This window comes from Drepanopeziza brunnea, assembly GCF_022702325.1.
Source record: "Drepanopeziza brunnea f. sp. 'multigermtubi' strain 214-2 chromosome Unknown ctg14, whole genome shotgun sequence".
In the NCBI taxonomy this organism is placed as follows: Eukaryota; Fungi; Ascomycota; class Leotiomycetes; order Helotiales; family Drepanopezizaceae; genus Drepanopeziza; species Drepanopeziza brunnea.
Genome location: NW_027094077.1, coordinates 1800280 through 1817161, shown reverse-complemented (window position 1 = coordinate 1817161; position 16882 = coordinate 1800280). Strand labels below are relative to the sequence as shown.

The 16882-nt window shown below is 48.5% G+C and overlaps 4 protein-coding genes across 4 annotated transcripts; 1 reads left to right on the top strand and 3 right to left on the bottom strand.

Moving 5' to 3' along the window:
* Positions 1–6246: 6246 nt before the first annotated feature.
* Positions 6247–7641, bottom strand: L3040_008090 (uncharacterized protein; the record flags this gene model as incomplete). Its single annotated transcript, XM_007291919.1, has 2 exons — positions 6247–7581; positions 7639–7641. 2 exons carry the CDS (start codon positions 7639–7641, stop codon positions 6247–6249), a joined length of 1338 nt encoding a protein of 445 aa, XP_007291981.1.
* Positions 7642–7885: 244 nt separating this feature from the next.
* Positions 7886–9269, top strand: L3040_008089 (uncharacterized protein; the record flags this gene model as incomplete). Its single annotated transcript, XM_007291920.1, has 3 exons — positions 7886–8067; positions 8117–8199; positions 8263–9269. The coding sequence occupies 3 exons, from the start codon at positions 7886–7888 to the stop codon at positions 9267–9269; spliced, it is 1272 nt and encodes a 423-aa protein (XP_007291982.1).
* A 626-nt stretch (positions 9270–9895) lies between these two features.
* On the bottom strand, positions 9896–14236 carry L3040_008088 (uncharacterized protein; the record flags this gene model as incomplete). The annotated part of the gene is made up of 1 exon (XM_007291921.1): positions 9896–14236. One exon carries the CDS (start codon positions 14234–14236, stop codon positions 9896–9898), a length of 4341 nt encoding a protein of 1446 aa, XP_007291983.1.
* A 604-nt stretch (positions 14237–14840) lies between these two features.
* L3040_008087 (uncharacterized protein) lies at positions 14841–16783 on the bottom strand (the record flags this gene model as incomplete). Its single annotated transcript, XM_007291922.2, has 2 exons — positions 14841–16565; positions 16622–16783. 2 exons carry the CDS (start codon positions 16781–16783, stop codon positions 14841–14843), a joined length of 1887 nt encoding a protein of 628 aa, XP_007291984.2.
* Between the last annotated feature and the right edge of the window lie 99 nt (positions 16784–16882).

Below are 16882 nucleotides of genomic sequence, written 5' to 3'. Positions count from 1 at the left end.
TCGGATTCTTTTTTAAGACGATGATTAACGCGGAACTCAACTACTTTATCTACGATAAAAAGCTCTTAATTATTTTTCGTTTCTTTTAATACTATAGACCTGAGCTTCTCGGCGTTTAAAAGTCCGTTTATATCTATACCGACCACCGCGCGCTTAAGTACTTCATGATTACAAAAGACTTTATTGCGCGCTAAGCACGCTAAGCGGAATTTTTCGTTAATTTCTACTTCTTTATCATGTACCGAAATAGCCTTATTAATACTCTAGCTGACGCCTTTTTACGACGAGATCAAGACATCTCCTTTTTAAAAGCTCGTTAGCGGGCGGTCCGAAAGCAGCAATTGCTTTTCGACGAAAAGTTGTTTTTAAAAGTATTGCACAATTTGCACGAACTTCTTTTACAACCCTTTTCACCTCCTTTTCTTGTTATAGTTGACTGCAATCAACCTCCTTTTATTAAAGATGAACTATGTCCGATCCTTGACGAGCTCGCTTAATGCTGCTTAATAGACGAATCGATTACAATTGTCAATTCGATCTTTATTATCACTCTTAAGACGGCCGATATAATTTTACAAATGGTTTTAGCTTTTGTAAAAGAAGTGCTACCGCACTTGCTTAATCTAAACGATATGCTCTTCGATGAAGACCTCGCGGACTATACTAATATAATTACTTACGACATCGATAGCTACGACATTATCGACCGCGTCTTTTAAGCTAATACTACTTCGCTCTTATTGCAAGACATCCGCTAATCCGTAGCTTAAGGCTATAATATTGATTATGATTTACGGAATAGTAAGCTTTACTTTCAAAAGCGGCTAGTAATCCTTTTCGAGCTTTTTAAGCTACGCACAGCTTTAATTCGCTATATTCACGATTAACCTTGCGTAGCGCATGCTAGTATTACTAAGACTAGACAGCTGCTAGAACGCAAATACTCTTAGAAAGGACTTAGCGCAAACGTAGTTCGTTATATTGCAAATTGCAAGTGCGCTAAGATGAAAGCTAAACGCGACAAGACCTTTAGATTGCTCGTGCCTTTTCTTATTTTAGCCCGGGCTAATCAGCATCTTATAATAGACTTCACTGAATTGCCGTTGGACGAAGAAGGCCACGATTTTAGCTTAGTAATTATAGACCGCCTTTTCAAACGCTTAATCATTATATTATGCCACAAGGAAATTACTGCAAAAAGCTTTGCTGAATTGTTTTTAGCTTATTAAGTGCGCTATTTCGGTCACCTTGATTCTATCGTTTCGGATCGCGGCCTTTAATTCGTATCGACCTTTTAGCGCGAACTTTGTCGAATTGTTAGTACTAAAGTCAAGCTTACTACAGCTTACAATCTTAACGTCGACGGCTAGACCGAGGTCATGAATCAGTATATCAAGCAACGACTTCGCTCTTTTTGCAATTACTACTAAGACAACTAAGGAAAGCTAGTCTTACTTATAGACATCGCTCAATTGACTTTGCTTCACGAGTCTTTAAGTAGAATCATCCTCTTCTAGGTCGCTAATAGCTACGAATCACGCTCTTCTTTCGACTTAGTCAATCCTGACCCTCTTTCTTCGGCTACGGAACGCCTCAACCGCGAGGAAGCCATTCAGGTCGCTATTAAAGCGCAACATGCAATTGAGTTTGCTTAATCGTTAATTGCGGTCTAATAAAAGAAAATGAAGCGACTGGCTAACCTCCGCCGCCGATCCGCTGATTGGACAGTAAGCGACGAAGTGTGGATCGACACGCGCAACTAGAAAATGGACCGCCTTTCACGGAAGCTCTTAGACAAGTGGTATAGACTAATAAAAGTGCTTGCTAAGGTCGGTGAGAGTTGAAAGGTCCAATTGCTTGAAAGTTGGAAAATACACTTTGTCTTTCACTCACACTCTTTTCGCAAGTATACTAGAAACCCTTTGCTAAGTCAAGTTAAAGAGCTTTTAGCACTTATTCAGCTCCTTTCCGAACAAGACGAATAAGAGATCGAAGAAATCCTTAGCTTTAAAGTCTCTTACAACACTTTATATTATCAAATCAAATAGACTAGAGCTGATGACGACCTCAATTAGTACCTTTGCTCCGACGCAATGACTAGCCTTTATATGCTCCGCCGTTTCCACTTCGCTCACTTTTAAGTTAAAGGTCTACTACGTGCTCTACTTCTTTAGTTGCAAGCTTACAACGAAGGAAAAGATGATTACAACGAGTTGGAAGACAATCGACTTATAACTGCAACTGCGAAGACGCAGTTTTTCGAAAGGGGAGGGTAGTGTTACGATGCTAGCAAGCCTTAGGCTATCAAGCTACATAAGTTGGTTGGAGGATAGGGGATTAGTAAGCTGGGCTAGTCTTATCCAGGACTAGGCCTACGCTAGCGGCCGCTAGAGGTACATAACTTCTCAGCTCTCTTGTATTGTAGTTCTTCTCTTCCTCGTCTTTCTTTCTCGTCACCAAGCGTACCGATAGGTAGCTTACTATAATACTACCTTTTCTCAGCCGTAGCACCAGTCTGACCGCTAGCCCAGCTCCTGACTAAGGTCTCAGTTCCAACAGATTGAAAATAGCAAGAGAATTTGCGATAAAGAGGGAACGGAGTAAGAGAGATAGAAAAGGGTTCAAGACGATCTACGATATTGCGCCTTCAAAAAGGCCACTTGGCTGACTCCGGTCTGGCCTCGAATTATCTCGATAATCGATACCGATATACGTTACTTACGCTATAACTTGCTCTTAAGGTTTTTCCTCCGACGGAGATATGTCTTTTTTACGATCTTTTTTATCCTTAAGAGAAAAGCATGATCGATAACAGCTGCGCTATACCAACTTGAATTGCTTTTAAAGGTTACAAAAGCTATGCGATGCCGCGGGATTAAAGACTCGAGGCTATATAAAAGAGAGCTTTTTTTCAACGTGGTTTTTATTCTCGATTAAATAGTACTTTATATATAATTGCTTTACTTAGCACGTCGCCGTACTTTATAAGAGGTCTTAAGGTCTAAAGCATTGCGTTTTAGGTACCCGCCCGACGTTCACAAATATAACAATAACAATAAAAACAACAACAATATATTTGTTTTCAAGGCAATTGTCGCCCACCGGGCCCCTCTCCAGCGCTAAATCTATATTCATGTTCGATGGCCATTCCATCTTCCTTGCTTCTTCTTTCATACAATCGCTACAAATTCAACTTCGCTTAAGATACATTTCAACGCGACGCGACCCGCAAACACAATAACGACAACACATACAAGAACAATAAAATAAACAATAGTAAAAACAAGAAATATTTGAAATAACCAAAAAGAAAGAGGAAACAAAAGGTAAATCAGTGATTGGCCTAGGGAGGAGTCGAACCCCCATCTCCACATCTTCTACACTCACACCCCGAGGAGCTACAAGTACAGTTTTTGATACAGGAAATCAACCCTAAGGTTACAACCCAACAATTACAGATGTGGTATGCTAACCGCTGCACTACCAGGCCCTACTTGTTCTACTATGAACTCGGTTTCGGATACCGAATATATATCGCGTAGAAATTGTTGGGAAGGTGGCCGGCAGTAAGTCGGCGATTCAGACAAAGCGGTAGGGTGCAGGAAGGTGAGACCGATAGAGGAGTGGTGCTGGCTGGGAAGGGCGAGGTCGGAATATCATAGTCAAATGAAGGGCAGTGAGTGCTCGAAGAAAGGGAAGGAAAGGAAAGGAAAAGAATTAAATTTTTCATATTGCTCGGTATCCAGCCGCAAGAAATATACATCGATAGTATTACTGTACTCTCGTTCTTTCTCTTATAAACTCCTTCTTAAACAGTCCTTCCAAGTTTCCCTCCTCTCTCTATTCCTGTGTAAGAAGAGCGTAAAAACCTCAATACTATACTCTATTTCACAAGCGTTGTGCTGTTGATCCTCTGCAAGACGAAGCTTGAGTCAGCGAATCTTCTCTGATGCTGGGAGATAGGTATGGTACGGCTTCTTCTTTTTACCAATGGTTCCACCTAAGCCACTAGCAATTCTCAAATCTGCATTTCTTTTCTCCGTAGTCCATTCGAAATTTTCTATGCATATACAGACATCCATCCATTAGCGACTAGATAGGTTTACAAACGCTATAGAAAGTCTAGACCTCAAATCCAGAACTGTTATTTATCGTCTACGGCATGTGCTTTTTTCCTTTTGTTCTTATGTGAGTGGTTTGGTAACATATGCAGCATGGATACTTCTTCAGCTTGTTTCTTGAAATATATACATTCTCTACCCACTCTCTGTCTCCTCACACTACTTCATCTGGGTCCTCTTTACTTATTCATTTATTTATTCCTTTCCTTCCATATTTTATCAATATACTTTCCTCACTCGTATTTAAAAACTATGAATAAAAGTCCCGGTCCGGATCCAGACAGTCGTTCACTACCCTGCCTTATCAATTTCCACTCACCAACCTTCTATAGTTCCATGGAACAGTTCAACCCTCCAAAGTCTCATTTATAATTCTATTTCCTTTCCACTTCATTTATCAATCTTTTTACTTATCACTCATTCACGTACCGTGCTACTCACACAATCCAGACGCCAAGCAATCAATCTAAACAAACGATGTACCTCCCAGATATAAAAACACTTCCTACCCTACCCCACGCCCAGCTCGACTCGATCCAAACAACCCGGGAAGGTGCTATTTTTCTGGCATGCGCCCGCTTCCGTTCTGCCTCTTGGTTTACATTGATTGCGAGTGAGGGAAGTTCCAAAGTAGTACATGTCTCGTGTATTATGTTTACATGCGGTCCTGTATACTTACAGTACCCACCACTACTTATATATAAAGAGAATCCCTGGCTGGCTCATGTCAAGTGCAATAGTCTCTAGGTCCCAATTTTGCCGTCTATATGATTTTCTCTGTGTGTGCGGATGTGGATGTGTGACTCGGCACACTGCTATCATCTATCCATTTCCTTTACTATCGTCGCGTATCGTAGCGATTCACTTCGCGCACTTCGCGTCAAAAAATCGTTCCTTTCTTTTTGCCTGCACGCTAGCTAGCGGAATACGAACAGATAAATAGCTTCGTTATTACCGATGGATAAACAACCTTTCACTTTTCCTTTCTTACCTAATGCTCATGCTGCATTTTCGGAATCATTGTTTATTTCCAGTTTGTTGACCTTCACTATCCTGCTCGCTTGACGCACCCCCCCCTCTCCTTCGCTGCATAGCCCCATTTATGGTTTTCTCTAGAGAGATAAGATCGATAGGTCGGAAAAAGGTCTATGAAAACACATGCAGTAATCTAGATCCGGACCTGGATAAGTAGCAAGAGCGAGCAAGGTACTGACTGCATCGGTTTCAAGTGAGTGGAGCCAATCCATTTCTTCAAAGCCAGAGCAAAAGCGGCATGGACTTCTTTTTCAATATCAGAAAAATGTTTGCACAGTTAGGGTACCTTTTTTCATCAGTAATGTATATTAATACATTGCCAGCGATGAACAGCTGTATCAGGCTTTGAAAGTAAAAGTATACGAAGAGCAGAAACGAGAGAGAGAGAAAAAAAAAAAGGGAGAGGGCTATAAACCTCTCTCTAAAAGCCGCAGATCATCTAAATAATTCATTAAAAGTCTTGCGCGAATAGATAGCCTCACTGGATACCCAGCAGCTATTATATATTTCGCTCTTAGAAGTTTCTAGCCGTGCAGCTTATCAAATGATTCACGTCTTTCCTTTAGGGACACTCTGACCACGAATATTGAATTTAAAGATTGATTCGCAAATACGGCTGGGAACTGTGCAAGCGAAAGAGGAATTCCTGCCGCCGCTGGTCTCCTACTCCGTATAAAGCTTCTCTTGAGCCCAAAGGCAAAAGAGTAAGAATCTAACAGCAGTCTCCCATCAACAATCTAAGCAGTGCAGAGCAGAGTGGTGTGACGGCCGAAGGTGAGCGAATGGTAGAGAAAATATATGTTTGAGCACGCAGAGGAGAATGTAATACGGGTTTAGCTACCTGTTGCGGCGGATAAGGGGTTTAAAAAAATAGACAAGGACGGATTCAGTGGAGTGTTCCAGCACGCAAAAGCCAGGACCGGGGGATGGAATGGTACAGCATCCGAATATCAGATTTATAATCCCTTGCACAAGTCAATAAATCTTTGGTATTCCCCATACCTTACAGTCAAGCGCCAGCAAATCCACGGAGGTCCCCGAACGCCAGATTTTTCCTTCCATTGCGCCACCAACCAAACCAAATCTACCATCACGTTTCCGTCGCTAAAATCATCTTCTCTCTCTCGTTCCTTCTCTTCGAAAACTGTTTCTTCGTATGTTTGCGTTCGTTTTCCTCTTTCCTCTTGATAGCCTTCAGCTCCTCGGTCTTGATCTCCCCAGCCTTCTTGACCACCTTCGGAATGTGTCTGTGGCGCTTGATACGTCTGATCTCAGGCATATGCGCATATCTCTGCGTCAAAGCCTCGCTGTACTCCAATGCTTGCCGTTGCTTGGCTGACTTGATGCCTCCTCTCGCGGAAGCATTGGCGCGCCACAGCCGGATGTTTCCGTCGTCAGATCCAGACAGAATGTATTTGGAATCCGGAGTCCACTTGCAGGAAAAGACTCGCTGCATTCGCTTTGTGTGGTAGATATCTCTCGAGTGACCCTTCATCCTGCTCCATAGCCTGATTGTTCTGTCGTAACTTGCCGAGACGAGCTCTTCTCCAGTAGGGCTGAATTCAACATCCATTACTGCCGCTACGTGGTCCTTCAATACGTTCAAAGCCCGATCCATCTTCCTCGCATCAAAAATATAGACATTGTGATCTTCGCTCGCCACCGCAAAATTCATCGCCTCCATAGGATTCCACGAAATCGAGTTTCCTGCAAACTTCAGGATAGTCCTCGCCAAAGGCGTGGATGTCCTCAAATCGTACAAGACAATAGCTCTGTCAGTCGCCGCAGATGCCAGGATAGAGGTCTCAATCGGATTGAAGGACACGTTCGTAATGGTATCGGTAGTAGTGGGCCATCGAAGGACTTCGGGAGTGGCTGTATGTTTTTCCAGATCGTAAATTGATATGACGTCGGACGAGACTGCAAACGAATTGCTCGATCGATGATGTGATATACTAGTGAAGGCACCAGTTCCGAGCCAGGTCGCCGTTGGGGAGCTGTCCGAAGGGGTATCGTATGGAGACCATAGCTTGACTGAGCGATCGCTTGCGCAAGTCAAAAGCTTCTTGTCATGCGTCCAGGCCATTCCCTTTACAATGTTTTCATGAGCACTGGTGTGCCATGTTTCGTCTCGGCTGACCAAATCCCAGACTTTGATAATGCCGTCACCACTTCCGCTGGCAAATCTCTCTAATGAATTGGGATCCTTCGCAAGAGTATAGACTCCGTCTACGTGACCCTTCCCGAGTTGTGCAATAAAAGGGGCAGCAAACATCCGCTCGAGTTTCGTTGCATTGAGGGCTCTGGTATACTCGCGGGAGCGAGCAAATGGGTGGAGGGCAGGGTCGAGGTTGCGAGGCTGTTTTTGCGCCGAAGATCCTGGGACCTGCGCCGAGGATGCGCTCCTACTCAAAGCTTTGATCTTCTATTTTAACAGTCAGAAGAGTAATCTCAAGAATGTTTCTCAAGAATTATCACGAACCATTGTGTGGTTACGAGGTTGTCGCCATGTCCTCTCACAGAGATTGCGGATTAAGGTTGTCGTCCCAAAAATTTATATTATTCCGTATCGGCTCGGCTGAACTTGCAGGGGTCTAAGCTAGCGCGCCGCGTTGGAGCTTCCGCCTTGCTTGTCTACGGAGAGAGACAGACAGAGACATAGACAGAGAGAGCTTGAGTTTCCAGACAATTCAACATAACCAACAACTCCATCTTTCACGCTCTTCAAGATGGCGCCAGCAGACTCAGCACGGATACAGGAGGCAAAGAAGCTCGTCAAGACGAATCCACGAGAGGCCGAAGCGCAGTACAAGGAGATCATCTCGAAGCCTCCCTCCGTAACCTCAGACGCTGCGGTACGAGAATATGAGACTGCGCTGGTCAGTTTAGGGGAGCTATATCGGGATCAAAAGTGAGCAGGGACATCTTGGATGTTGTAGAATGTTGCTGATGGGTCGTAGGAAGCCGGATGAACTGGTAGATCTGATTACGAAGAGTCGGACAGTGTTGTCTTCGTTCGCAAAGGCAAAGACAGCAAAGCTTGGTATGCAGGGACGATCTAGCATTCTGGATCCGAGAATCATATGCTGACACTTTTATCTACCAGTTCGACAGCTCCTCGATCTCTTCAATGGCATCCCCGACTCCACCGAGACCCAGATTACTGTTACCAAGTCCTGCATCGAATGGGCTACCTCCGAACGACGAGGCTTTCTCCGCCAGAACCTTGAAACCCGCCTCGTCGCCCTTTACATGAACAAAGCCTCCTACTACGACGCCCTAACCCTCATCAACGGCCTGCTCAAAGAACTCAAGCGCCTCGACGACAAGCTCGTCCTAGTCGAAGTTCAGCTTCTCGAATCGCGAGTCTATCATGCCCTCGGAAACGTAGCCAAAGGCCGCGCAGCCCTCACCAGCGCCAGGACATCCGCCGCCTCAGTTTATACGCCTCCTCTTTTACAAGCAGGTCTGGATATGCAATCCGGCAAGCTACACGCCGAGGACAAGGACTTCAACACCGCATTCTCATACTTCATCGAAGCGCTTGACGGCTACCACACTCAAGACGAGCCCGAGAAAGCCACTGCCGCGCTCCAATACATGCTGTTGTGCAAAATTATGCTGAACCTAGCCGACGATGTAAACCAGCTGATGACCAGTAAGCAGGCCGTCAAGTACGCAGGCAAGAATCTAGAAGCCATGAAGGCCGTGGCGCGCGCGCACTCGAACCGATCGCTCGAGGAGTACGAGAAGGCCCTCGGCGACTACAGACACGAGCTCGGCAGCGACGCCTTCATCCGCAACCACCTCCGCCGCCTGTACGATGCCATGCTCGAGCAGAATCTCATCAAAGTGATCGAGCCCTTCTCCCGCGTGGAGATTGACCACATTGCGAAGATGGTAGGACTGGATACGCAGCAGGTGGAGCGCAAGCTGAGCCAGATGATCCTTGACAAGGTGATCATTGGCGTTCTGGACCAGGGAGCCGGGTGTCTAATTATTTTCGATGAGACGGAGAGAGACGAAGGGTACGATAGTGCGCTGGCGACGATTGAGAAGCTGAGTAGTGTGGTGGATGTGCTGTATACCAACCAGGCGTCTATGCTCGAGTAAAGCGGGAGGGAACGCCAGAATGGGGGAAACGGGATGGCTGCATATGCTTTTGTATCATAGAGGCGTAGATGATGGCTGGAATGGCTGGGGGGGGGCATGACAAAATAAATGCATTGCGAGAACATGCGAAGAGATCCATTACACAATTCCCTGGTCGTGATTCCACTATCGCTGATCATTCCTTTTAATTTTCCACCACAAGGTGGTATTTTGATGGATAGTGAGGGAAAGGCAAACGGATACTCTGTATATTTCGAAGCGAGACAATGGATTTGCCTGATGGCAGCGACTCACACTGGCGTCCAGTTCCCAGCGGAAGCATGAGCATTGGCAATCGTCGTCCTATTCATTCATTGATTCAGCAAACGAAAGGCAAGAAGAACCCATCCCAACACTTTACTCGCTGCTACATACGCTACACTACAAACACTCCGTACTCATGCAACACCAAGCTCACGGTAATATTTCACACTGATCGACAATCTGACCCGAAATGCACGCCTTTCCTTTTTACTTCCTTCCACTTCACACCTGTCCATAATCAAATTGACACATCATCACATCATCACATCATCACATCAACACATCAACACATCAACACATCAACACATCAATCAACACACGACTCATGCCAAATGCGCATATTCCCCGCTTCTTCCACTCCCACCGCCCACCAACCCGGCCGCCCTCTTCTCCTCCCCAACCAGCAAAGCAAAAACCCTCATGGCAATCACCTTCTCCTGCCACCCGGGCACCATGCCGCGGAACTCGTCCACCGCCTCGAGGTGCCACTGCTCCAACTGCATACTGTCGCCGCCGCTCCGGACAGTCTTGCCTAGCAGTCGACTGATGACGCGTGTACTGTTTCGCCTCTTGCTCCGGCTTCCGGGTTCGGAGGAGGGGGACGGTTTCCAGGCCTGCACTATGGTGTCGAGTAGCTGCCAGTGGTCCTTGGACCAGGTGCACGCGGAGAGTGGAGCGATGGGTGACTCGGGAGTGGGCGAGGAGGAGGCGAAGGTGACGCCTTTGCTTGGACTTAGATTCTCGCCCCCGTTTCCTGAACTTGGATTTTGCGTAGATGGTGTCTTCAGCGGCGAGCGTAGACACGATTTCGTTTGCGAAGCGGGGACTTGCCGGGGTGGTGTTTGTAAAGCTACGTGGACGGTGGTTTCGATGCGCAGGGGAAGAGATTCGGCCCATCTCTGGGTGCGGGATTTGATGGCTAAGATTTGCTCTTTCTCAGACGTGTTGGATGTGGCGGATTCGGGTGAGTAAGCTGAAGGAGAGAGTTGGGCTGATGCTGTTGGAGTGTGGTAACCGGAAAGGGTATTTGTGCGGCTTGGTGAGGCGGCCGCGAGGGGCGTTGAGACTGGTGATGAGGATTGAGGCTCGGGGAATTTAATTGTCTGATTGGGAGGGGGCTTGCTGAAGAGGTTCGGGACTTGACTGGCAGGCTTAATGGGCGAAGTCGAGAGTATAGCTCTGGCTCGTGGCTTGAAGCCCATCTTTTGCGGGATTGGTGTGAATCCTGTCTCTTTACTCGCACGGTGCTTTGCTTGCTCTGCCGCAGACTGTCGAGGGGCGAAAAGTGAGGATGAGGTCTCCGCCAAAGGACGGGGCTTGAAACCCATCTTCTGTGGTATGGGAGCATAGTCGGTTGACTTGAGAGCACCCTGTCTGGCTGACTCGGTACTACTCTCTGCAGAGGGTATTGAAGAACATACGGCATCTGCTGACCGCCATGGCTTAAAGTCAATCTTTGACTGTATAGGACCGAATTCAGATGAATCTTGGGCGGTCTGTCTCGACGGCTCAGAAACCGCCTCTTTAAGAGCAGCTGATGAGGATACTTGGCTTGAGCTAGACGGTCCTTGGAATACTGACTGCTGAGATAATCCTGAAAGCGTAGGAAGACGTCTTGGAGGGGAGGCTGCGAGGAGAGCAGAGAGATTGAAATCCCGGGTTTCCCGAGGTCTGGGTTTGAAGTTTGCCTTTTGAGGGATTTGGTATCCTGAAAGATCAGCATCGATGCCACCATCAATGAGTCCTTGCTGCACAGCAAGAGGTTGCGAGATCAGATCTCTAGCAGGTCTCTTTGGAGGGACGTGTTCTGCCAGTGGAGGAGAAGACTGCACGTGTGATAGCTCATCGCTGTAAACCAGTCTCTTGCTGTTCTTTCTCCATGGGCTCGGGAGCCTGCTTCCCCTCGGTTTCTCGACGATTTCTAGAGGCAAGTCTTGTTGACGCTCTACCACAGGCGATGATGAATTGAGTGTCTCCAACAAAAGCCCGAAATCTTCGTCATCCTCATCGGCGGGTCGGCCATTGTTTGAAGATTCGTTGTCCGAGTCGATCACAACGATCTTACTACTGTTGGCATTTGAGATCTGTTTGATGACGAGAGCACGTTCAGCAGCCAAGCTTTCCTCGGCAGACATACTGTTCGATGCTCTATGTTCAGATTGGCTGCCACTATTTCTCGCCAATGCGATGCTCTCGGGAACGTGAACTTCTTGCTCTGCTTGCCAGCTCATGTCATCAGCACCTCGAAAAGAAGCCTCTGATCTGATATTGTCAACGTGTGAGTCAGAGTGTTGACCTCTCGGGAGCTCAAGGATGTACTGGCTTTTCTGCTCTGGAGATGGCGATCTTTGCTGTGGCAACGCACTGCTGCGGAACGGATCTTCCTGATGGTGGGATAAACTGTGTGTTCGTTGAGATGAGCCTTCAGAAAACTGGCCACTAAGATCAAGTCTCGGGAGAGGACCTGCGAGCCTAACATTTCCAGGAGACGGATACGACTCTTGAGCAGCGCTGGATGAGGGTCTTTTTGCAGAAGGACTCTTGAAAGGACTGCCAAGACTCTGAGATCTGCTTCTGGATGATGATGACGGAACAACAATATCCTGAAGCATTTGCCCAGCACGGACTGTTGGAGAGAGAGGTTTCGGTTCATTCTTTTCTGGTGGTGCCAGTAATGGCGCTCCCCGACCGACTTGGAGGCGAGGCGGCAGAGCTGGAGATGAGAAGACAACTGAAGGTGTTTGAGTCACGTCCGGGTTCAATTGGCGATGCTGTCGAAGATGAGCAGTATAGGTGTATCTCCGCGGTGCAATAGATGGGGGAGAAGATGGTAATTGTGAGTGGATTACCGGAGAGTTTTGAGATCTTTCTGGCGCCTCTGTTTGTCTAGCTGCGGAACGCGAAGATGAGGGACGATCATTTGAAACGTGACTCTCCGCAACGGGCCTTTCACCAGCAGGGGAGGGAGTCTCATCGGGAGTTATGAGTCGAGCCGGTGCTGGACTCGATGCATGAGGTGCCGCACAACGTCTTGGGGCGGTAACATCTAAGGTATCTGGTGGGTAGTGACCTTGGCGGACTCGTCCTGGAGTAGCTGCATCCGACATAGGCGGAGGAATTGCTGAGAAAGAATCCGCACATTGGCCATCAACCTCAAGGTTTATTGCAGATGACTTATTCTGTGGTACTTTTCGTTGTGTAGTCGCAGCGTCAAGGACATCTGGTGGAATGCTTGAGCAAGAATCATCTAGCCGCCCATGCTGAATCGACAACAATCTCGGGTTCTGTGCTTTTCGGCCAGGCGTAGCAGCTTCAATAACTTCTTCAGGAATGGCCGAAAACGAGTCCTCATAAGCAGTCTCGTGAGCTCGAGCAGAAAGCAGAGACTTGTTCTTAGCTTGGCCTGATGGCTGCTTCGCGTAATGGTTTGCTGGGCTGCTGCTAAGATGTTCTCGAAGCGACGGAACCGAGTCGACAGAAATCATACTAAATCCTTCACTCTCGAGGATCGTGTCAAATTCTCCTATGTCACCAACCTCGTCTTCATCTTCTTCGTCATTTTGGAGACCAGGGTGCAATTCATTAGTCTCGTAAGAGTTCCGTCGTACATGATGATCAGGAGTATGAGTCATCATCATGCCTTCGCCGCTACCTCGACTGTATGTTGAATTTGCTGGATCTACAGATTGCGATGGGTGACCGTGAGCTCTCTGTTTGGAGATTGATGGCCCAGGCCGAGTGACCTGCGGACTCGACCACCCTGTTTGGCGCGGAGTCTCCCTTCCTGGGTCGAATCTTGCGATTACAACGTCTGCGTCCTCCCCCCCGATCGTAGTCGTGGAGCGGATTGTAGAGTATGCAGAAGGAGTATTTCGGATGTTCGAGTCGATGCGCTCTAAAGCCCCTTCTAAGCCGGCCTCCTCGGCACCATAGTCATAGTCATTGTCATTGCCTTGACCGCTTTCGTCCTCTAGAACTTCAACCTGCTCGGGTGGTATAGACTTCGTTCGACCTTTGCCATTCTTGCGAACTGCGCTTGATGAACGCTTGGTAGAGGCCTCCACTTCCTTCGTAGTAGGCGTAGACTTGCGAGTTCCCTTCGCCGACCTAGATCTCGATTTGCCCTTCCCTCCCCCATTTGCCACACCTTTGCCAACTTGGTAATTATTATCATTCTCCTTATTTCCGTCCACCAAATCGCCAATTGAGTTCCTTTTATTCTTTCGAGCAGGCGTGCTCGCTCGACTACTCTTCTTTGCAGCCACAGGAGTACCAGATTTCCGAGGCCTACCCCTCCCACGCTTGGGAGTGATTGCCCGTGGTTTATCGTCTCCAGAATCTGACAAACCCTTGACAGGAATAGTGGTTGTAGTCGTGTGCTCCCTGCGTCGGTTGGTAGGCGCCCGAGTCGGCGATACGGATGCGCCATCATCGAAGTACGCATGTGCGTTTTGCGCGCCGGGATTCTCAGCTTCGACTGTGATGCGAATCTTCTGCGGCGACAGCTCATTCCCAACTTCCAGGTCGAAGGTCTGCTTCTTCGGAGAGCTACCTTGGAGGGTTAAGCTACGTCTAGTATTTCGCGACGCCGGCGGAGGTTTCGCAGGCAAGTAAGCAGCCGGCGAATTGCTGAGAGGATCAGGCGAAGATGTTATTGCGTCCATGTTTATAATTGCCGCATAGGAGCTGCAGGAGGGAATGCTCTTTGTGTGTTGTTCGATAGTCGCGTCACGGAAAGCAAAGACGCGGTCGATACGCAGCTGATTGTATGCGAAAGCCCGAATAAGGTTTTGCAAGAGATGTTTTTGTTTACTATCTACTTGCTTTCCTCAGGCACGAATCCACGTGAGATAAGATTCGGACCCACTACCGCTCACGTATCTGCTTAGTCATCCACACGACTCGCCACCGGGAGATCTCCTCGCTTAGGCATTCGCTAACCCGGATTCTCATTGCGTGCTTTATCGGAAGTAAGCAACGACGTCTGTGGCGATGGCCTCCAGTCTTTCTTCTGATGATTTCCACCTGTGGTCCACCTGTGGTACTTTAAGCTTTATAATCATTAACGTGGAGCCTAAAGACATCTAGCCTGTGGCAGGGTGTGCAACGATGAGAATGATTCTCACTCGCGACACCCCTATAAATCCCAAGCTTGAATGTTTGATTTGTGTCATAACGCGCTTCACTCAACTATGTGGAGCCGGTAACTTGACATTGACAACCAAATCGTCCGGGAGAATCCAGCACAGCGTCCCTCCCTCCCACTAGCTAGTCAAACCCCTCAAACTCACCCCCGTCTTCCTCCTTTTCCCTCGCCTTCGCCCTCTCAGCCTCCTCCAGGTTCTTCTCCCTCACCTGTCTGATCAGCGCCTGCAACTCCTCCTCCCTTGCCCTCTCCTCCACCGTCATCCCCTCCAGCCTCTCCTTCTCCCTCTTCCTCCGCTTCTTCTCCCTTCTCTCTTCCTTAACATCCCGCATCTCATGCTTATGGCTCCACGCCTCCCTCTCTTTCCGTTTGCGCAGCATCTCTTCGCTCGGCACGAACGGCGCCTCGTTCTTCGCCTCCGCCATGGCTGCCCTCCGCGCCTTCTCGCGCACCTTGTCTTTGTATTCGTACTCTGAGAGATTAAGTTTCACACCTAGTGTTTTGTCGCCGTCCCACTTTTTAAGTTCCGGCATCTTGGGGAGGCGCACGAGACCCCATGCGTTACCGAGCGCTGTCCATTCTAGGTCTGCGACGCGGAAAATGCTGTTGGCTTGGTGCTTGGAGTACGCTTTTACCCAGCTGACGAACGCTCTTTGGCCCTTGTCGTATAAAGCTCGGTCGGCGAGCACTTCACTACGTATCCTCGAGGTCACCAGTACAGCAGCTTCGTCCGTGATGGCGATCTCTGGTCTTCGGAGGGGCATAATGGGCGTTTTTCGAACCTCGAGAAAGGGAATGTAGTCTTCTTCGCGGCCTGGCTGCAAGAAGATAACACTGAGTCCCTTTCGGCCTGCTCGGCCAGCGCGGCCGCAGCGGTGCAGGAAGACCTTTGGGTCGGAGGGGGGGTCGATTTGGATGACCAAGTCCACTTGCGGAATGTCGAGCCCGCGGGCTGCGACGTCAGTGGTGAGCAGGATACAGGGCGTAACGGTACTAATGTATTTCGAAAAGTTACGCTGGCGGACGCCAGGGGTTTGTTTGCCGTGTAGCGGGATGAGTGAAAATTGTGATGGGAGGAGCGCGGAGAGGATATGCTGGAAGTAGTCGACGGCTGCGCAGGTTGAGAGGTAGACGATGCTCTTCTGAGGCGTGGGATCTAGTTGGGATATGAGGGAAAGCAGGGCCGGAAACTTGTGAGTTGGCGGTGTTAGGAGGTATGACATCTGCAGACTTGCTGGGGTTCGCTTGTCGTCTCCTGATGCGCTCTTGACCTTGACGGCAATTTTTACTGGGTTCCGGAGGCCGACCCGGACGATTTCTCCAACGGCCTCGCTGACGCTGGCACTGAACAGGCCGGTCCTCCTCTGCTTGGGCAGTCGACCGAGAATCTTTTGTAGATCATCCTTGAATCCCAAATCCAGCAGTCGGTCTGCTTCATCCAGTACCAACACCTCGAAGGAAGACTGCGGACAATGTACATGCGGAGAAGATAGCAATTCCAGTAGCCGTCCAGGAGTAGATATAAGCAGATTCGGGCTATTCCTAAGGAACCTGCTAAGATCTTGCGCAGGTGTAGTCGTTCCACCAAGAAGCAATTGGGGTACAACACAGTTTGTCGTTGACAGCTTCCGCTTCTCTCCTTCTTCCAATGGCTTCATGGCCTCGGCGGAATGTTGGTGAAAGCCCAGCAGGGTCAAAAGGACGGAATGGATTTGTGTCGCGAGTTCTCGCGTCGGTGACACGATGATTGCGCCTACGTGATGCTTCTTGATGGGCTCCTCGAGCCGCAACAGCTTTTCAACTACTGGGATGAGGAAGGCTAGAGTCTTTCCACTCCCAGTTACAGCCTGGGAGGATGATTCAGTCAGCAAAGAGAATTTCCAGAGAGCCACGGAGCGCGCACCTCTACTACAACGTCTTTGTTGCCCATGAAGAGGGGGATGGTCGAAGCTTGAACGGGCGTCATCCGGGCAAAGCCCATGGCATTGATTGCATCGATGATCCATTCTGCCAACGGGGGGGTCAGAGCATCCCAGGCTCTGGGGTCTTTTTTCTTGTCGGCCATGGGGTATGGAGGTGGACGTGGACGTGGACGTGGACGTGGACGTGGAGATGGAGATGTACTGTTGATGGGCAGCCCGCTCTCCAAAATTTGTACGGAGAT